A 21,862-nucleotide genomic window follows, 5' to 3' on the forward strand; every position below is an offset into this window, starting at 1 on the left:
GTGACAGTAAAACTGAAAGGGCATGCCTTCAAAGGATGGGGGTGGCTTCTCGGTGACCTACCAGAGACCTTTCCCTATGAGTAAGTTGTTGCTGCCACTGCCACCACAGTTGGTGAAGACACAGGCCACGGGACAGTGGCAGCATGAGAAGTTTTGGCCAAGAGGCCCTGTCTGCTGAAACCCTCCAACTGTTCTCACTTCACAAGGGGAAAGTGTCAGCCACCTTCCCAGGGGCTTTCAGTCACTGTCATTCCCAGAGAACTGGCAAAAGGACAATAACACACATTCTACTAATCTTGGTGGGGCATTGAGAAGAACAGGAAAATGTCCTGCTCAGGTCCAGCAAATACTCTGCTGCTCTTTATGCCGAGAAGTAGCTCCCCCCCCCCCCCCGCCCCAACCCCCCTGGCTTCTGTCCTCCATACAAATCGACCAGAATGCTCTTCCTGAAGCCCTGTTCAAATATGGTTTTTTTTTTTTGTGGGAGAGAGGACATAACAAGTTCTGCCACATGACTGGTAGATGACAGGAGACATGAGCACCTATAGTGACAGGAGCCCTAGTCTTAATTAAGGAAGCACCACCTCTCTCTCTTACGTCTGTTTTCCTACTTAGAGAAATGACATGCAGTCCTGGTTAGACTTCCATTAAGAAAGCTGATAACTAGTGTTTCACCTTGGATGAACAATGGATTCCTAAGGCCAGGCTCATGCCACCTTATATGCTAGTGGTAAGTCAGACAGCCAAGGCAGGCTGGGGAGCAGCCTGGCGTTTGAAGACAGGATAGAGGTAAAACCTAGAGTAAGGTTTGGGGAAGCTTTATTTCCTTGGGTACCTACAGCTATGGTCTGTGGCCAGAAAGGTGAACTGGCCATAGCCTCTCAAAGAGGTAGCAGATGGTTCCCTGGGAATGGGACAGGGCCAAGCTGCGTGTGGTGGTCAGAGCTGGGCTGCCCTCATCCGGTCCCAGGGACGCCTGCAGACAACTTCCCCTAACCTGGCTCTGCCCAGTGAGTCACCACACAACTGCTTCCTGTTCCCCACATGCCCTCATGGAGTCTCAGGAGATTAGACAAAGTTGCTGTCTCTTCTTTTGGGGTGCCAGTGGGCTTAGCAGGTAAGGGGATTAATACCTGGGTCACAAGATTAGTTCAGTAGCAATAAAAAGAATGACAGCTCAAGAAGAGCTTAGGAGTCAGGCTTTCTGTGATGGGTGTCTGTGTTTCCGGCCCTTTCTGAGTGGCGCTGTGTGTGTTTAGCATTTGCCCTCCCAACTTTTCCAGATTTTACCCGTCAGATTCCTGGCAGCTGTGCACGGCGCCTGTGCCGGCCGTCACGTCCCATTCTGATCTCTGGGTCGCACGGTGAGAGAAGGACACAGGATGCGCAGGGAGTGAAAAAGTGATGTAGATGGGGAGAGTGCCAAGTCCCCACTCACAGCCATGGGACGCTCAGGGAGAAGGGGAAGCATGCTGCTGTGGAGTTCAGAGGCCGGTAGTGTCATTTATTTTTGTTTGTATGAGTAAAAAGCTGCAAAAGCCTCTGGTGGGAGTGAGGGGGGAAACTGTAATGCTAAGATTCAGACAGATCAGCCCTGGCCTGGACTCAAATGTACTGACCCGGAAGGAGAGTTCCACAGGAGCCCTCCACTGTAGCTCAGCCTGGGCCGCCCTGGGAAAGTGTAGGCACTCCTAGGGCAGAGCGGTGGGAGGTGGGACACAGGAGCACCAGGGGCTCATGATCATCCTCAGCAAGACCTTGTCTCAAAAAAACAAAACCAAACCCGAAAATAAGCAAACACACAAGCAAGCACAAAAAAGACTTAAAAATAAAGAAAAAGAGTAGATACTCCAAATCAGACTTGCAGCAATGAGGACCATCAAGTGTGCAAGAGAGAAATAACTCCAGTTTAGGAAAAGTGCTAAGTGTCCAGTTATCTCTGAGCAACAGGAGCAAACTGACAGACAACTGGGAAAGAGACATGGTATGCAGTAGCTGAGGTAGCTGATGGGTTTTGTCTCTAGGAAGGTTCTTTTACAAGTTAAAGGAGATGATTTTACAATGCCAACCCACTGAAAACAGAGACACAAAATTACACAGACAGACAAAAATGCAATGCAATTGGCTGACACAGATGGTGCACAGCAGGTCATGAAACAGGGCCACCACACCAAGTAGAGGCTTTAAATCTTTCTTCTGCTTAGAAGATCCATACACAGTGTGGTTGCTTCCTTCCCTTCAAAGGGGATGGACTCACACAGGATCTGTATTCCCTATTACTCTGAGACAGTAATATCATTACCACAAATGAGAGGTTTTATAACATGGCAAACTTTCACAATCACCTTGCATGTCACGGAGTACCTAACGTTGTGCCTGACACAAATTAGTAATGACAATGACAGTTTCTACTCTCTCTTGTACAACTCTTACATTCTGTGCATCTGAGTGGGCATCACAGACATCAGGAACTAGAAATAGGAAGGAGGGGGGGGGAACAGGACTATTTACTGCTTTTTAAGAACTTATTTATTATTTGTAATCATGCGTGTGTATACATGTGTGTGCACATGTGTGTAGGTACCTACGGGGGCCACAGGTGTTGGGGCTGCTGGCGGTTGTGAGCCTATGGTTGCTGGAACTGAACATGGATACTCTGAAAGTACAGTTATATGATCTTAACTGCTGAGCCATCTCTCTAGTCCCAGGAGTATTAATTTTTATTGTGAGACTAACAGCAGCTAGGTACAGATCTATGCAATCTCAACTTACCTGGGAGACTCAGTCAAGAGGATCACTTGAATTCACCCATGAGTTTGAGGCCAGACTGGACAGCAGATTGGAACTCTCTCATTTTTGGTGCACATGTTAGATATGTGAGTTTAGGGATACATGTGCCCAAGCATTCATATACAAAGGCTACAGCAAGACATCCAGGTATCTTTCTCCATGGTTTCCCACTTTGTCAGATACAGGGTCTCTCTAAAGTGGAAACTTGGTGTTTCAGGAAGGCTAGCTGACTAGAGGACTTCCAGGGTTCACCTGATCTGCCCTTCCCCTCACGCTAGGTTTACAGGCATTTTGTAGACATGTTCTGCTTTTTATGTGGATGCTGGGAACTCTAACTCAGTATGCTTGAGGAGTGAGTGCTGTACCCAGTGAGGAAGCTCCCCAGGCCCAACCAACCTTGTCTTTTAAGAGAAAAATGATATTTCTCATTTTCATTAGTTGTTAATTTTCTTGTTTTGTTCTTTTTGATATAGGACTTTTTTTGTGTAGCCTTGGGTGTCCTGGAACTCCCTCTATACACCAGGCTGGTCTGGAATTCAAGATATTCATCTACTTCTGCCTCCCAAATGCTGGGATTAAAAGCCTGCAGTCACCACCACCACATGGCTTGAGCAATACTTTAAAAAAAAAAAAAAAAGAATTTATTTATTTTACATATATGAATGTTCTACCTCCATGCCAGAAGAGGGCATCAGAACTCATTCTAGATGATTATAATCCACCATGTGGTTGCTGGGAATTGAACTCAGGACCTCTGGAAGAACCTATGGTGCTATTAACTGCTGAGTCATCTCTACAGTCTCTTAATTGCTGAACAATCTTTATTTATTTTTTGATAGGGCTTCATTATATTGCTCAAGTTTGCCTCATCCATATGATCTCTCACCTCAGCTCCCTGAGTAGTGGGAATTATAAGCACACAACTGTACCTATTTCTCAAAACTACATGACTTGTAAATGAAAGAAAAGGGAGAAGACAAAAAGTAAAAGCGGCAAGATGGTCACTGCAGAAACCAAGGGAGCAGACAGAGCGTGGGCTGCTGAGAGCTTCCCCTGAGAAGGTCTTAAGAGAACCTTTTCTGGATGTCCAAAGGCATCACAGTAATGAGCAGATGCTTAAGCCAGGTGTGGTACATGCTCACAATCCCAGCATGGGGAACGGGAAAGAATATATGAGGACTGTCTTGAGCTTGAGGCTAGTCTGTCTCAGAAAACAAAAACACGCCGGGCGTGGTGGCGCACGCCTTTAATCCCAGCACTTGGGAGGCAGAGGCAGGCGGATTTCTGAGTTCGAGGCCAGCCTGGTCTACAAAGTGAGTTCTAGGACAGCCAAGGCTATACAGAAAAACCCTGTCTCGAAAAACCAAAAAAAAAAAAAAAAAAGAAAACAAAAACACAAGTAAGAAACCAAAGAGAAAAAAGCACATTTGCTTTAAAAAAATTACAATGACTTTTGCTTGCACCCTCCCCAAGTGACAGGATTTCTGCAAGATATAGTGGCCCACATCTTTAATCCCAGCACTCAAGTGCAGAGACAGGCTATGCAAATCCAAGGCCAGCCTGGACTATACAGCAAGTTCTAGCCTACACAAGGCTACATACTGAGACCCTGTTTACAAACAAACAAACAAACAAACAGTTCCTCTGTTGCTTAGGCTGGTTGTGAAATCTTGAACTCAAGTTATTGTCCCACTTGAGCCTCAGAAGAGCTGGGATTACAGGTACATTAGGACTTAAGATAGGGCTCTAGGGCCTAACTATCACAGGAGCTCAATGAACTCAATCACATAGTCTGTCTCATCCACTAGATAATACTTTCAGGAAAACCCAGATGAGTTAAAAAAGTTTTAAATGAAAATTTGTACTATGCATAAATTGTCTGCCTGCAAGTATGGGCTGTGTACCACGTGCTTGTGCAGAGTCCATGAAGGCTATCACAGGGTGTCAAATCCTCTGGGACTGGAGTTATAAACAATTATGAGATGCCATGGGGGTGCTGGGAATAGGTGCTTTCCTCTAGAAAAGCAGCCAGTTCTCTTAACTGTTGAACTATTGCTCTAGATCCCGAAAGTTAAAAAGTAACTCTTGATCTGAGAAAGCTTAGAAAGGAGTACATACTCTCTTTCATGAAGAATGAAGGGCTAAGCATAACACTTCTGAGCTTGCTACGAGCATCAATCTAAAAGGTGTTTCAGTCCAAAGGCTTGACCATTCTGGGATCCAGGGGTAAGACAGAACCCTGTGGATGCAGTGGGAGCCAACGAGGCAGTGGCGGCTGGAGTCATTTAGAGGTAGGTCTAGCGCCATGGTACACAGAGAGGCTGGGGCAGCCTGGGCGGTGCCCGGCTCTGTGGACTGATGTGCTTTCCATCAAAGGTGAACGTGCCCCTGGAGTGGTAGCATACCAGCCCCCACAATGTCTCCGACAGCTAGGAGCCAGGGTTGAGTGTCTGCCTTCCGCTAGCTTCCTTCCATACAGGTGTGTGTGTGTGTGTGTGTGTATGGGGGGGGGGGTTGTTCTGTGTATACCCCATTGTTCCACAATGCCCCCCCAACCCCGTCCCAGGCTGGGTGGCAGTGTGAATGGACTGTGGCTATATTTAGAGTGAAACTCCTGGGGCTCCCACAAAGGAGTGACTACATCTTCAGGAGGGTGGGTGGGTGGGAAGGGGACAGTGGAGTGAAGCTATTTTCAGAACACATGTCATTGCTGGCTACAGAGCAAGACTGTGGCCATAATGCAGAGGGAAACAATAGCTGTGGCCAGAGGAAGAGCCTGTTATGTTTCAGGTGGGATGTTTGCAACTGCTCAGGAAACCTGACCTCGCCCAACAGCAGCACAAATCACAGGAGAGCCTCATGGAGTCAGGGGAGGAGACAGGAGATTTACAGGGCCAGGACAGTATGAGGTACCAACAGGCCATGCCTCCTGAGTGCCTGGAGGAGGATTTTTAGTGACTGTTTGGGTCTGGGTGCTTGGTTAGAAATGAAACCCTTCTGAACAACTTCCCAGAGAAATCATGGACTCTGGACCTCTCCCATGAATGGCAATACAAATAAAAACACAGGTAGAAAGCAGTGAGGTAGACAGGACCAATAGATACAGTAGGAAGCACCATCTTAGGCAACAAGGCAAGGCCTGGGCTATGCCAGAGCGTGTGGTCTCAAAGCCCTGGGTGGGTGGACTTGGCACCCCTCACATCTAGGGGCCTAGCTGGGCTCTGCAGTTCCAGCTGCACAGGCCCTGAGAACTCCCCACACCCCTTTTCTGACCTCTAGTCGGCCCCACTCACCAGCCTCTGTGCAGTCCCGGAAGCAGGGAGGGACAGGCTGCAGAAGGAGGCCAGGCCTCACCTCCCCCATCTCCACAGATGAGCCTGAGGCCCAAGGGTCTATGTAGGAGCAGGGAAGTGGAGGTGTGGCTCCAGCCCCAGATCTCACTTGGACTTTATAGCCATCCTGGGGCAAGGGGGCTTTTGTTCAACCCCATCTTCATATCCCCTTCCCCAAACATGTGTGGTTCCTGTTTTGCTGCATCTGTAAAAGGCGCTGGGAGCTGGGGACCTGCCTTACACCTCTCGGTTAACACCCTAGAGACTGATGGGAGTTCAGAGCAGTGTAATTTACAGCCCATCTCTCCAATCTTAATTCACTGGATGCTCCTTTCTTCCTTATTGTATTAGTGTGACCCAGGTACCTGCCAACAATAATGGTCTTTCTAGCTAGGAGCCTCTCCCCTACTCCCAGGACAATTTATACCTTTTCCTTGGGATTTTCCCCCTTAAATTAAACAAAAAGAGGAAAAATAGAGAAGGTTAACACGGGTTTGAAGCACTGAGGCCCCGTGGTTCTGGGCAGGGAGCCAATGGCCTGAGGGCACACACATGTGTGTGCTCTCCCAGAAGGGCCTTCACCGGCCCTGTTTTACAGCTACCTCGGCACAGACTCCAGGGTTCACGCATATGGCCAGACAGATGTGTCTGGCTTACGTTCAAGGCTGGAAAATGAAGAATTATGGAAGTGAAGGGCCCCGGGCATTAAAGAGAAGGGGGAGGTAAAAGGGGGAATTTTTCCTCTGCTGAGAAATCCTCCTGTGGCTATGGGGCTGGAGGAAGGAGGTTGACAGGAGGCAGGGCCGCCAACAGCAATGCATGTGGGGCCTGTTCTTAAAGGGGCCACAGCATCCTCCTCTGAACAGATCTGAGGGACACAGATAGTCAGTGGCCCTACAGTTAGGCCTTATATTGGGCCTCCAGTTATCAGGACTGCTTATTGCTTGCATGGCCAACCTGGACAGTGTACTCTGGCAGAAGATGGAGCTGCTATGGCATGTGTTCTCACAGCATTCTTTTCCCATCTCAGGAGGGTCTATGTAGCCCAACCTACATACTTCAAAATCATTGTACAGTCCAGCTCTGGCCTTGAACTTATAACCTTCCTGCCTAAGCCTCTTGAGCTTCAATATATATGGTATTACCCAGGCTTGTTTGTATCTCATCTTTTAAAAATAATTTTCTATCTATCTATCTACCTACCTATCATGTGTGGTGGAGGGAGTAGGCGCATGTGTCATAGCATGTATCATAGGACAACTTTCAGGAGTCAGTTCTCTCCTTCTTACATATGGGTCCTTGAACTCAGATTATCAAACCTGGTGGGTGGTCAGTGCCTTTACCTGCTAAGCCATCTTGCTAGCTCTGTACTTGATCTTTTTTGTTTTTTGAGACAAGATTTCACTATGTAGCTCTGTATGTCTTGGAATTTGCTATGCAGACTAAGCTGGTCTCAGACTTACAGATATCTGCCTGCTTCTGCCTCCCGAGTGCTGGAATTAAAGGCATTTGTCACCATACCCAGTTAATACTTGATCTTTTAAAAGACCTCATTAACATGCCAAATCATTTGTTCAATAATAGATTCTCATAGGGCAGTTGTAGGCATACACCTTTAAGTCAAGTTCTCAGTGGAGATAGGTAGAGACAGATGGATCTCTGAGTTCAAGGCCAGTTTGGCCTACAGAGTGAGTTCCAGGACAGCCAGGGCTACACAAAGAAACCCTGTCTCAAAACAAAAAACAAAAAACAAGCAAGCAAGCAAGCAAAAGAATAAACAAACAAAAGAATAGTTTCTATACTGTATGGCCTGCTGTGAAATGTCACCTCCCCCTGTCCTTCGACCCCCAAGGTTTGTACAACCCAGCCATTAGGAGAGTCAATGCGCAGATCCTTGCTAAACTGAACTGAGAACATGGTCCCAGATTCCTAGGAATTCATGGTACTGTGGGGGGAAAAGGCCCACAAATAACTGTAATGTGAGACATGATAGCAGTCCTACAAATGAGATATAAATCAACTCTGCAGGAACCCTAGAGCACAGAGACAAATTCCTCCTGGGAGAAATCAGGGAAGGCTTCACTGGGGAGATGGAGTTTCATTGGGGAATTCAGGGAAAATAGAATTTCAACAGGTAACAGGAAATGTGGAACAAAAAAGAGTCCTTTGGATTGAGAGACAGACTCAACAAAGATCTAAAAGTGGGAAAGGGCAGAGCGTAAGGCAGTGAGTAGAGAGGAAGGTTATTGTCACTGTCACTGTCTGGGCAGGATTCTTGATGGCTGGACAGACACTTTATACACTCGTCCTAAGGACGCACAGCAACTATGAGGCAGGTGCTGTGCTGAGTTTACTTTACAGACTTAGAAACAGGAGCACAGAAGTTGACCACTTTGCCCAGTGTCCAATTGTTAGCTAATAATGGCTCACAGGGAGTATGTTAATAGGGAAAGCATACTTGGAGTAGATCAGAAGCCTAAGGTGTTATTAGAAGGAATTAAGCTTTATTTCACTAGTCAAGCTAGGCGGTGATAATTTCTGAGCAGAGGAATGGCTCTCTATGGGATTGTGGGTTCATGGTATGAGTGAACCTGGTGGCCAGACTGTGTACTATGTAAGCCCAGGAGGGGCCGTTCCCAGATTATAAAGTCAGTGGCACTCTCTGGAGCTATACAATGCAGAAGCCTAGTTGTTATGGTTCAACATGTCCCTGAACTAGGGTGGAGTGCAGTGATAGCTAGAAGGAGAGGAAGGGTGAAGGAACAGACAGGACAGGATAAGAAATCAGACAGCAGGGTTTGTAAAAGGCCATAGTAGAATTTAAAATGATGTTCTACTTGCTATCATCAAAAAAGTCAACCAAAAATTTCTGTTAACTACCAATTCAGCTTGCTAGACTAAAAGACAACTGGAAGGATGGAGGAGTTAAAAAATAGTTGTAGAAGTCTGGGAAAGTAGCTTTGAGTAGCAGAGAAGACAACAGCGTACTTACTGTGTGAATGGTAGTCTGGAGGAGACAGGCATAAAACCAAAGCTATAAAGAAGTTAACTATAATGGGGACTCGGGTTTTCTTTGTTTTTGTTTTTTTGTTTGTTTGTTTTTAGAGTGGGTTTCATGTAGCTCAGGCTAGCTTTGAACTTGCTTTGTAGCTGAGGATGGCTTTGAAATTTTACCTAGTGCTGGGATTACAGGCTTTACACCACCATGCACAGCAGGACCAAGTTTGGTAAAAACAGGTCCTGGGTAATTCTGGCAGTAGTTTCATATACATTCCCCCCCCCCGCGTACCCCCCACCCCACCCCCTGGTAGTACTTTCTTTAACAGCTGGACTGAATGTCAGGATGTGGAGGTAAGGACTTGAGATGGGACTTTTGTGAGGACTGATGGCGAGAAAAAAAAGGGCAGGAAAAAAAACATGAAGATGATGCTGTTCTTTGGGCCACAAAGAGGTTTACAGTCAGACTCATGAGAGGTTTGTGCAGGCAGCCACATTACAAAAGACAGGCATGTAGAGGTATTGCATGCTGGATCCTAGTAGCAGTAGGACATGGGTATGTCTAAAAGACCAATTCCAACCGTTAGCATTGCTCTCCTGGGCCATGGGATGAGACTAATATCAGACAAAGGGAATACTTGTAGGCTAAGAACTTTTGTGGAAGTGTCTCGTGTAAGTCTCTGGTTATAATAAAAGGGAAATACTACCAACCCACTTTGTAGATGAAGAAATAGGCTCTTTAAAGTTAAATAATTTGCTTAGTGCTTTAAGACTAGATAAGTGTCAAAACTTGAATTATATCAAATTTGCTTGGCTTTCTGCACTAAACCATATGTTCAAGAGGAGAACAACATGCCAGGAATGGTAATACCTGCCTTTGGAGGCACTTTGGATGCAGAGGCAAGTGAACTCCATGAATTTAAGGCCATCCTGGTATATATAGTGAGTTCCGTTCCAGGCCAGTCAAGGCTACACAGACCTTGTCTCAAAATAGAGAGGGGGAGGTATTGGAGGGTGGGGGTGGGGTGAGTGGTATGAAAAAGGAATGGATGGGAAAGAGAGGGGTAGGAGGGAGATGAGAGGAACATATGAAGACAGACCTAAAGATACACATGCCTAGAGAGAGGCCTAAAGACACATGCTTAGAGAGGCAGAGAGTGAGGCTCAATGCTCCTCATGTACAGAGTCTATAAAGGGAGCTTAACTTGCTTGGAGAAATAAGTACTTAGTATAAGGAAACATATCTTGGACAGCCAAAGAGAAAAACTTGCTGGAAATGAAGGTTTGGGCTTCCAAGAGGACTGACAGTGAGGTAACTGTGAAGATCTACCTGGGAAGATATGGAGAGTACTCTGCCCAAAGTGAGTTCTCCCAATATCTTGGCAACCCAGATAAGTAGCCTGTCGCTATGGCATTCTAATCCCACAAGAAGGAGTGTGTTCCATGAATACCTACATATGGTGAAAGATATGAGTCCCTTAAATTGTATCAACGACTGCATGTGTGGTGTTAACAGAGTTTCACAGGAAAAGTGCTGCCCTGCACTGCCTTAGAACTCACACCCTGACTGTAACAACAGGGTCCTCTGCCACTTCTGCTCACACCATTCTATGCCCTGCATAGCCACACCCTCATGCACAGCCACATTCCTCAGTGGGGATCAGCTTCTCCAGTGAGGCTTTACCTGGATCTTTTCCTGGCGACGCTGCTGCTCAGCTATCTTCCTTGCTAGAGCCAGCTTCTTGGCCCGAAGTTCCCTGATGTCATCCTCACCCCCACTGCCTTCAGCCTCTGAATCTTCCTCAAAGTCTTCAATCACCACATCTTCTTCCTTGGGATAAAGACACAGACAAGGAGAACAAAGAGATCATGAGCCATGGTATTTAGCCTGGAGTGTGTTGGTAGGAGCAGTGACTCTTCCCACCTCGCCCACCCCCCCGAAACTGTACCTACATGCTAGAGCTTTTCTTACACACTCATATCTATGTTACTTATAATCAATATATTCACATGCATGCATGCTTGTGTTCACAGTCCTTGTTCTCCCTTGCACACATTCAACACAAACTTTGGACCTGGTTTCATTTTGAAATTACAAATGACTCAAAGAGTAAACAATAGAGGAACTTGAACTGCTCAATTTAAATCTAATTCGTGCTAATAATCTGATAGGAATCAACTCTGGCCAACATCTGGGAGTTAGGCAAGGAAGTTCCCTTGCCCCAGACAGTATCAAGAGCAGATGCTGTAGCTCTACAGACTTTACCCTGATTTCCTTTTAAGACCACAGCCTGGTAGTGTGGAGACTTCTGGGCCCCATTAAAAGATTCACATAACATGGCCTTGCTCAGCTGCCCTCCAAGGGCCTAGGCAGAGTAAGTAGGAGGTGGCTGGCTGGCTTATGGAGCCTTCTTGCCAGGCTGATGGAGCCTTCCCCAGGGATGGCACTTCCTCACTGCAGACTCAGTTCTCAGCAGCCACTGCTCCCGGGTGGTCCCAGCTCCACTCCTCACTCTCTCACTTTTGGCCTTGGTCAGGAGAGAACATACAGCTGCCTGAGAGGATGGGGCTAGTAGGGGAGTGATTCCACAGGAGAAGGAAGATTCTTGTAATTCTAACAGAATGATGACTACACTGACAGCTACTAGCTACTCAGGGCTTTTTATGGGCTGTGTACCCAGCTATGTGTTTTTCATACATTAACTCTTTTAATTCTCACAATGGCCTGCACAATAGCTATTACCATCTGCATTTTATAAATAAGGGGGTTAGAATAAAATAGCCTGTTCAGTCACAGAGGTGGCAGGAAGCAGAGCAGGTATTCAAATTCAAGTGAGTCTGACTCCTGTGTCTGCTCTAACCAATCACAACGAACAAAACTGCAGGACTGGGGTTCTGAATTGAGAGAGCAAGCCCAGACACAGCCCTTGGTAGCTCAGCTTTATCAGGCCTGGACCTATTTAGATAGACTAGTCTTGGGAGATGGCAGGTAAGGATAAAATAACTGTAACTGTCCTGAGAGGTCCTAGGGGGTTTAAGGTGCTGTCCACAAGCATCACTTACTTATCAATATCTGGCTATGAGGAGGAAGAAAAATTCACATTTATTTTGTTGCTCACAGGGTCAGCCTGGACAAGAGCAAGTGCAACAAGATGCTTGTTGGCTCACGGAGGAAGATTCGTGTCCTTGCCTGCTCTGACCAGGGATGGATAGTTAGTTAGCATTGGTTTGGAGTGAACAGGACTGAGGTCAAAGGAGGGTCAGAGAAGCTTGTCTGAGGTTTGTTCAGCTCTCATAGCAAACAAGGAAGTGCAGGGTTATGAAATTACACAGAACAGGGTAAGTAGGATTTCCCAGGGACCACTAACATAAAAGAACCCAGGAGACTCGTGGGAAAAGGAAGAAGTGGGCAGCCTGGTGTGGGTCACGAACCTTTGCCTGGTCAGTAAGCCTCAGAAGGAGAGTACAACCAGATCAGGCACCAGAGGTAGCCCACCCCTTCTAGGGTGGGAGGACAACCTCTTTGCCTAGCCATGCTTGTGGTGCCAGTCCTAGATGTTCAGAGGCATCTCTTATAACCATGCTGGAGAGCTGGCTTTGCTCATCCTCCACTGCCTACTTTTTTAGTCTTTTAGTATGCGAGAGATAAAGGAGATGTTTAGACAGGGCCTGTTTCCCACACTGTCTAGAGCTGCAGGAGCACTGTTCTGCTTGCTAAAGTTGGACACCCCAATGGCTCTGGTAACTCCACTCTCTCCTTCCATGCTGACAGCTCATTCTTTCCCTTTATTCTCTGCCCAGGTTTCATCTAGAGAGTCTGGAATCATGGGCTTAGCTATAGCCCTGGAACCACCTCTGTCCTGGAAGCTGAGTCCTGTGTCATCAGGCATGGGGTGGAGTTCTCCAGCTATCCTAACGAAGCCTGGCCAAGACTGCTTCTCTGAGGACTCTGTTCCAAAGGTGGCCACTCTATCACTGCCTGAGATCCTAAACGACAGCTTCCAGCTGACATCTGGCTTCCTTGGCCTGTTGCTGATTTCATCCTTGTACCCCACCCTGCTCCACCGGGCGCTTGAGACTGCTGTGGGCCAAATGACTGTGTTGGCCTATGGGTGACCTGGCCTCTGGCTAGAATTGCTTCCGTCCCTTCCCTCCATCCTTGTTTCTTTCTATCTAGGACCCTCATCTTTAATACTATGGAGTAAAGAGAAGAAAAGAGCCAACCTTCAGGCAAAAGTGAGACATGTATACTCCCAGACAGTTACCCACACCCAGATAAGCAGCAAGGAGGCTGCCATATGTACATATGCTCCATTTCTACCACACAGTCACAATGACGCTCAGTCCACAGGCCTCAGGGGTGTGGACAGCAATATTCATTTCAACTGACAAACTGGGCACATACAGATGATCAGCAGAGATCATCCTAGAAAGACATAGATGCACAACAGGGGAACTGCTAAGGAGATCAGCAGGGATACAGGGGTGGGTACATAGGCAAACATGCTTGTGCACGCGGGTGTGTACACACACACACACACACACACACACACACACGCTTGCCTCTTTCTCTCTCTCTCTCTCTCTCTCTCTCTCACACACACACATACACACACACAGGCGCGCGCGCGCACACACACACACACAGGCATGAGCAATGGAGGGAGGGAGGGAGGGAGGGAGGGAGAAAGACTGGAGTGAAGCAAGGGCTACAGGAACAATCAAGGGCAAACAAACAAGAGGAGAATTCCTTAATCACATCAGGATGTGCAGGAGGGAGGGAGTAAGAGAGAGCGAGAGCAGGCTGGGGGAGGGGTGATTTTCCACACGGGGCCAGCAATGTCAGCTCTTCCTGTACGTGAGCTGGAGGCTGGAGTTCAGGTCTGTGCTGTGCTGAGCTCCGCACATCTATAAACTTGATCCTTAGCCTGAACCCTAACACCCCTCACTCTACTCTATTTCCTAAGCCTCCAGAGCTGAATATTATTAAACTCTTTCCTCCAATGCAACATTAAAAAGAAGCATCTGGAACTCGTAGATGGAGGCACTGGGGTGGACTGGCAGGAGGGGCACCAGCAGAGTGCACTCTTGAGAGGTTGCTGTCACCTCAACACACACTGAACTCAGTGAGAGGTTATAAATCATCTCAAGGGGAAGCTCCAGCCTGGGCATCAGGGCACGGGGGAAGGGGAGCTTTCCCTCTGCCATAGCAGGCTCTTCCCGAATAGTACCTCATCTTCCAGTTGTTTTCCCTCTTGGCTTCCCATTTCCTTTCCCATGGTGTCTGGGACGGGTGCCACTGACACATATTTTCCACCCTTGAATGCCAGCAGAGGCTCTTCTTGTCCACAAAGGGCTTCCAGAAAATACTTCAGCACTGTGACCCTTTTGCAGTCAGCTGCAATAACCTACAGGGCGAGAGGGAGAGAAGAAAAACAGCATTTTCTGAGAGGGAGGATGAAGACGAGAGACATTGTTAGCTGCAGGGCACATGAGAATTGTGTCAAAGTTACTGGGGAGGGAGGTAGTATGAGCAACAAGAGTGTATGGAGGAAAGCAAGGACCAAGGTCTTCTGAAGGAAGGAAGTCACCAGGGCCTTGCTTTAGGTCATCCCTGGGGCAGCAGACACCTCAGGATCAATGCCAGGTGCCCTCAGGGCTTGTACTTTTCTTTTATTAAAGTCCTATTATGAAAAACAAAACCCAGAAAATAATTTCTTTTAAGTTTGGAATATAAGTAAGAGGACGAGGAATGCACGGCAGCAGGTTGGCTGCCACAAAGCCCTGCTTTCTAGCACTCCTGACACCCCTGGCACCCTGTTCCCAGACTCCCTCCAGGGCAGTCTGCAGACTGAAAGATAAGCTTTCTTGCCTGTTTCATCTTAGCTAAGTCATTCTAAACTTCTCTGGATGGTTCCTGCCTCACCTGAGAACTGGGCAGGAAATTATCAGGCTGAGAGGATGGGACAGAGCAGGCGAGTTCACCAAAGCTCTGCCCTCCACAGCTCACACTAGTTGCTCCAATGTTGCTACAGCAGCACATATACAGTGCTGATTTAGCTGTTATATGAAGTATTATCCTGATCAGCTGTCAGGTCTGTCAGGGTCTCAGATGATGTGTCCTCAGTCACCTAGACTGGAATCCTCTCCACAAGACCACATATGTGCATGCCATCACCTCTATCTGTGCCCATGTTTGCATTGTCCTCTTCCTTGCTATCTGTACCATTCTCTTATTCACTGGATTCTGGGGCCCTATCATGACTACTGACTGGATGGTTGTCAACAAGGAGGTCCCTGCTTGATGTGCATCTAAGAAGCAGAGGGCATTTTCTACACCATATTGGCCAGATATGACACAGAGCAGCCCTTTCATCCTCAGTGATCCAAGACATGTTAAATGACCAAGACTCATTGTAAATTTTTATTTTACGTGCATGGGTGTTTTGCCTGCATGTATGTTTGTGTACCATCAATATGCCTGGTGCACAAGGAATCCAGAACATATCATCAGATCCCCTGGAACTGGAGTTACAGATGGTTGTGAGCTGCCACGTGCTTGCTGGGAATGGAACCCAGGTTTTCTGGAAGAGCAGCTAATGTTCTTACCTGATAAGTCATATCTCTAGCCCTACCCCATCACCCTCAGAGCCACTTTCCAGCCTCATTTCTGACTGTGAAGGGCACGTGAAGGACTGATGTGAAGGGCTCATCATTCCACTGTTGCACAGCTAACTCCTCCATGCAGAAGGCAAGCCCTCTAGTGCCAAAGATCACATCTTGTATTTCCCTAGCAAGGTGCTGTAAGAAGCAAGTGACACACTACAGGCGCATGGAAAAGACTGGTAGGTGGAGAGAAACTCACTAGGACCACAGGAACAGATGATACAGGATGAGCCACATCTTCTAAGACAAGGTGCAACGAGTCACCACTCTGCCAGGTGGCTAGCCAGGGAGAGTGCATACACACCAGACATCTGTGCCACAATTTCACTCTCTGCCATCTTTTACCCTGCCCAGATGGTACTTACCTATGGCTATTGCCACCAGAAGGTAAAATATTAGGCTAAGTATCTGACCACCACCGTCTAAGAGGCTTCCCTGAAGAGGCTTAGAGCCTCTAGAGCTTAAGGGGACTGTTCCTGGATCCCTGAAGGGGTAAGGACAGGTAGCCTTGGGTCCATCCTGTGTATTCAAGCATGTGATGAGGAAGGTTAGAAATACAGAAGCAGGGGCTAAAAGGCATTAAAGAACAGAGCTGAAATGAGTAATAGCCTGGCAGGCAGCACGCACAGTGGCCTCCCTGCATCCCCAGTCTCTCACTTGCAGAGGAAACTTCTGCATTTCCACAAGACTGCCAGTTTCCTCTCTGTGGTCTAATTTTAACCACCTTGTCGTTACAGTGTGTGTCAGCCACCTGACCCCACTATGACCTCTGACCTTATGCCCCAGCTACTGCTCGCACTATAGAGAATTATGTAATGGATCCAGGACTTTCCTTTTTGGCATGAGACTGCTGCCACTGAATGGGTGGGGGGAAGAGGAAAAGGAGTAAGGAGAGGAGAGAGGATTTTGCAATGGTCCTTGGCTCACCTGGATGGTGAAAGGGCTACAGGAGCCCCAGTTCAATCTATAGCAGAAACCTGCACAGGAGAAGACAGTGTCTCATGGTTATATGTTTGGGCAAGTAGGAAGAAACACCGTTGTCATTAAGGCAGGCCCTGGGTGAGTACATGGCTCAGGAAGCAGTGTGATTCCTGGCCAAGAGGGAGAAAGGCCACATGTGTGGACGTGGGACTCCTGGAGGTGGGGATTTCCAGGGCACAGCAGGAGCCTGGGGTGCAGACATCCTGAGCCTGCCTGCAGCACATCCTTAGAGGTTCAGTGGGAACTATCATGAAGAAAGACAAGGAACTCCCACCCTGCTCCAGTTTTCATATGCACACCTTTTAGAATGAACCCAGTTTCCCTGAGTTTTGTCTGCTATTGGTCATTCATTCTTGCCTTTCAGAGGAATGTCACTTACTGTGATTGGTAAAAGAGTTCTGCTTCACCGGGATATCTAAGAGGTCCAAAAAGGACTCTGTTTACATAGACAATTCACCCAGACTTTGTCTTCTCTTCATTGTAGTCCAACCAGCAGGGAGACCGACCAACTAAGGCTGGATGCAGTATTCTTAAGTTTCTAAAATACAGTGTGGCAGTGAGAAATGAATTCAAGGTATTTAGTAAACTGGGACTATGACAGGCATAATGTATAGGGCTTGCTCAAAGACACATGGAAGCCTGTTTCCAGCTTGTTGGGCTGGTTGTGAGAGTATTCTGCCATGGGGTGAGAGGAATAAGCCTGGTGGAGAGAAAAACATAGCTCTCTTGACTCTGGGGTTCTACAGGAGGCTCTTGGAATATTCTCCCATACAAAGGGGCTCTAGGAGTTGAGTCAGAGAGGGACAAAACAACAGTTTAATATGGTCAGGGATATATCAAAATAGAGAAAGACAGGCTGGAGATGGCTCAGCAGTTAAGAGCACTGACTGCTCTTCCAAAGGTCCTGAGTTCAAATCCCAGCAACCACATGGTGGCTCACAACCATCTGTAATGGAATCAGATGCCCTCTTCTGGTGTGTCTGAAGACAGCTACAGTATACTCTTCATGCATATGTATGTGTGTATACATCTATACATATACATACATATAATCAATATTTAAAAAAGGATGGAGAACGACTTTCAAACCAACTCCTTTAAGAAGCAAACTCCAGGGCTGGTGAGATGGCTCAGTGGGTAAGAGCACCCGACTGCTCTTCCGAAGGTCCGGAGTTCAAATCCCAGCAACCACATGGTGGCTCACAACCATCCGCAACGAGATCTGGCGCCCTCTTCTGGAGTGTCTGAAGACAGCTACAGTGTACTTACATATAATAAATAAATCTTTAAAAAAAAAAAAAAAAGAAGAAGTATCATTATAAAAAAAAAAAAAAAAAAAAAAAAAAAAAAGAAGCAAACTCCAAGATGATCTCCACTTAGCAGTAAAGTCTCTGGGGTTAAAGGGGTTATATATTCTCTGGAAAGGAGAGAATACCTATGAAATTTATGATGTAATGTTCACAGTAACCCCTTCACGACCATATTTTTCCATTTTGTATCAATTTCTAAGGCAGAGGATGTAAATGGTAGTATGCCCACTGCCTTTTTGGCAAACTCTTCTTGTTTCTGAGTCCCTTTGGGTTATTACAACAGCTCTGGACTGTGAAGGGCTGCTAGACTTTGAACCTTCTTGGTGTGCCTTTGCAGGGGCAGTCCTTGCCCTGGAGGATACTGTGTAGCCAACTGCCAAGAACTCCAGGGTTAATGAACAAAATGTCTCACATGAATCATTCCCGCTTTTAGCAGAAAAGGGGGGCTTGATCAGGAAGAGCTCAAAGAAAAGCACCCTAAGAAAGCCCAGTTCTGTCTCTGTGAAGGTCATCTGAAGCAGCTCCCCATCAGCAGCAGGAACAAAACCCTAAGCTTCAGGGCTTGAGCTATCAATCAGCTCATCAGGTCCACATACAGAACCAAGCAGAAAGGAAAACTGAAAGCTTGATGTGGAGAGGTGATTATGTGCCTGTTCTGTCCCAGCTCAGTCCCTTAGAGAGAGATAATGTGAGCAGGTAATGAGGTAGGGGCAGGGGCTAAGAGGCAGGTTCTGAGAAAAGCAGAAGAAACCTTTAGACCGACCATATGAGGGTTGGTCTACTGTCTAGGTTGTCTTAGGTGGGGAGGTAGACAATCAAGAACGGTGAAAACTGAGCAGAGGCCAACAGAGGAACAGAAAAACTGATGCCACTTTATGGAAGGTGGGAACAGCAAGAGAGAAAGGGGATCAAGCACCAGGCATCATAGACTGATGTAAGCTGAGTACACCTCACAGCAGCCCCGGGGAAGGGAGAAACCCTGGGCCAGCCAGGAAACAGGAGGAAGGGCTGGAATGCTGACAGGCCTCTAGAGCAGACTTCGAAGAAGAGGTTCAGTGCGCACCACAGCTAGTTACTTTGCAACATTTCTTTCACTAAACACTAAATGTTTCGTTTAGGGGAATCAGAACTTGCACCACCAGCCCCAATCCCTCCCCCCCCCAAAGTCCAGCTTGCTACTGCTCCTCTGGTTAAAGAGAGAGAGAGCCAGGCGTGGTGGCACATGCCTTTAATCCCAGCACTCGGGAGGCAGAGGCAGGTGGATTTCTGAGTTCGAGGCCAGCCTGGTCTACAAAGTGAGTTCCAGGACAGCCAGGGCTATACAGAGAAACCCTGTCTCGAAAAACAAAACAAAACAAAAAAAAAAAAAGAGAGAGAGAGAGAGAGAGAGAGAGAGAGAGAGAGAGAGAGAGAAAATTACATGGGGTTTCCCCCTGCAAACTCAAGTTTACAGGTTGTTTTTCTTGTTTCTCTAAATGGAGCCAATTATTCTCACATTTGTTGAAACCTTCAATCAAGCTTTATAGCTTGTTAATTTTACAAAATGTCCTTAGAGCAAATAAGATGCAGACAGGAAAAGTGAAGTCTTGCTGAGATTATTAAGAAGCCTTAAAATAGACTCCAAATCTACCACCAAGGCTGGTAAAATATAGGCGGCTTGGCTGGCTTCTGAGGTCAATTAGCAATGGGTTAATTATCATCTTTAATGAGCCAAGGCTACAGGATTGGCTACAAGAAAATGAACTCACATTAATGTGTTTTCAAAAAGCAGGGACTGTAGCAATGTGAAACTCACCCTTACTAGAGACCAAGGGTGGAAAGCACTTCTGTAGCAGCCAAGGGTGGGTCAGCTTGAGAGGGGTCTGCCAATGAAAATTCAGACAGAAGAAATAAAGAATCCCACACAGGGAATCCTCTGGAGCTGGGAGGACAGAGGAAATGGTTTATTCACATTCCTAGGGGGAGGGGCTTCCTGGCAAGGAGCAGACTCTTAGAGGCAGGAGGGAAACTGGCCACAGGATACACAATCACTCTGAAGACAGTTTAGGACCAGAAGATACAGACTCATAGCCTGAGTCAGAACAAACAGGTATAAAATGGAGAGAGGGTCAGGGGTCAGTGAAATGAGAGAAGAAGCTGCACTTGAGCTGAGTGACCAAGATGAGATGGAGAAAAAGCATGAGTCCTGTACCGGATAACATCTCTGATGACTTGGGGCATACAGTGTCCGAGGGATCCACTGAAGCAGCCTCCCTTTCCTGATCACTGCCACAACAACAGCTTCGTCTCTATGCAGTATGCTAAGCATAGGCCACTTTTTGGCTACCTCTGATTCCAATACCTAGATCTGTTTCAAGATCCTTCAGCTGACCTGTGTAGGCTAAAGAAGGGGTCGATAAGACAAGACAAAGTGCTAAGAGCACTGGTCAACCCACAGGATTCTTTGACCTGGCTCCCATCCCTGTTTCTTCAGAGATGGCAACAGAATTGTCAGCAATCAGCAGGCACAGATGCCTGTTCTCCACACCCATGCTTACCACATGCGCACATACATGCACGCTGCAGGTCTCCTAAAGGCTGACAGGTGAGAAGTGGAAAACAGTTGGGTAGGAGTACTTCATAGCAATAAGGTTACTGATGATGCTAAAAGGTATGGGAACCTGACCACTGGAAAAGAGGTCCTAACAGCTACTTCTTAGCTGTGCCTCCAAGGACAAGTTCATTTCTCCAAGTCTCTGTTTGCTCAAGTTGTTTCTGAGGCGTAGAAGGTATAATGCAGTGCAAACATTTCAAGGTGCCTGGCCCAGATGTAGATGAGCACTTGTTATTGTTTTTCTTCCTCTCTGCTTCACCCTTTTCAGAGGGGTCTTACACTACTGAGAGGTTTAGAAGCCAGGCTCAGGCAAGGCAGAGACAAGGCTGGAGCATAGACCAGCATGCTCACCTGGCTATTGACACTGCTGTAGGTATTAACCTACAATTTAGGTGCTAGACTCAAGTCACTGAGCAGATCAGATGGAGAAGGCCTGGTCTCTCTTTAGCAGTCCTTTCTTCCTATTCACCAGAGACCTGGAGCTAATCAAGAGAATACATGCATTCTACAAGACTCTGGGGTGGACCTAAGGACCTTTGCAAGCATGCCACTAGTAATATGAACTATCAGAAATAAAATCCTGCCTTAAATCAAAATCCTGGCCCCTTCATAGTGTAGATTTGCCTTAAATAAGGCTCAGTAAGACCCTGGCCCCAGGTATCCTGATAGAAAAATAATGATGAGAAACACCCTTTATGGAATTTTCAACCCACCTGAATTTCCTGATCTTTTCAGCTAGGAGCCTGATCTTCTCAGGGCAGAATACAGCTTGCTCTTCATGAACTGTTTCCTCAGGGAAAGAAAGTATTCTCTCCTCTCAGAGCTCTGAGCTCCGCTGTTCCAGGCAAGGTATACTCTGATCAGCTAGGGCACTGTCGACGGCAGGCTATAGGCAGCAGTAGCTTGGGCTACAGTCCAATCCTGTTTCCCCTGCAGAGCACTCCAGAGCAACCACCCACATTGGCAGGGGTTGCAGCGGAAACTGGCACTGCCAACACAAGCCTTTCAGGTCTGGCTGGCTTCAGTTGGTCTGAAACCTGGAACACAGGCGCTGGGCCCTCACTTACTGAACCAGCAGGGGAGGCTGCAAGCTTAGCCCCTGGGGATGAAAGTCTTCATCTGTCTTAATCTGTTTCCACACTGACTGTGAGTTCTGGGCTAAAATCACAGCATCTCAGGATCTAGTAGAGTGG

The 21,862-nt window shown here is 47.1% G+C and overlaps 1 protein-coding gene across 3 annotated transcripts in view; it reads right to left on the reverse strand.

Moving 5' to 3' along the window:
• The window catches only part of Smg6 (SMG6 nonsense mediated mRNA decay factor), a 234,164-nt gene that overhangs the window by 10,681 nt on the left and 201,621 nt on the right, over positions 1–21,862 (reverse strand). For all 3 annotated transcript variants that reach the window (XM_021176232.3, XM_021176235.3, XM_021176236.3), the window contains exons 14-15: positions 14,351–14,527; positions 10,804–10,950 (exon numbers count right to left, since the gene is read on the reverse strand). In XM_021176232.3, the coding sequence (XP_021031891.1) occupies positions 10,804–10,950; positions 14,351–14,527 (324 nt within the window). The remainder of the gene's footprint in view (positions 1–10,803; positions 10,951–14,350; positions 14,528–21,862) is intronic.

Source organism: Mus caroli, unplaced genomic scaffold (genome assembly GCF_978045245.1).
Source record: "Mus caroli unplaced genomic scaffold, Mus_caroli_1 scaffold_13, whole genome shotgun sequence".
Lineage (NCBI taxonomy): Eukaryota > Metazoa > Chordata > Mammalia > Rodentia > Muridae > Mus > Mus caroli.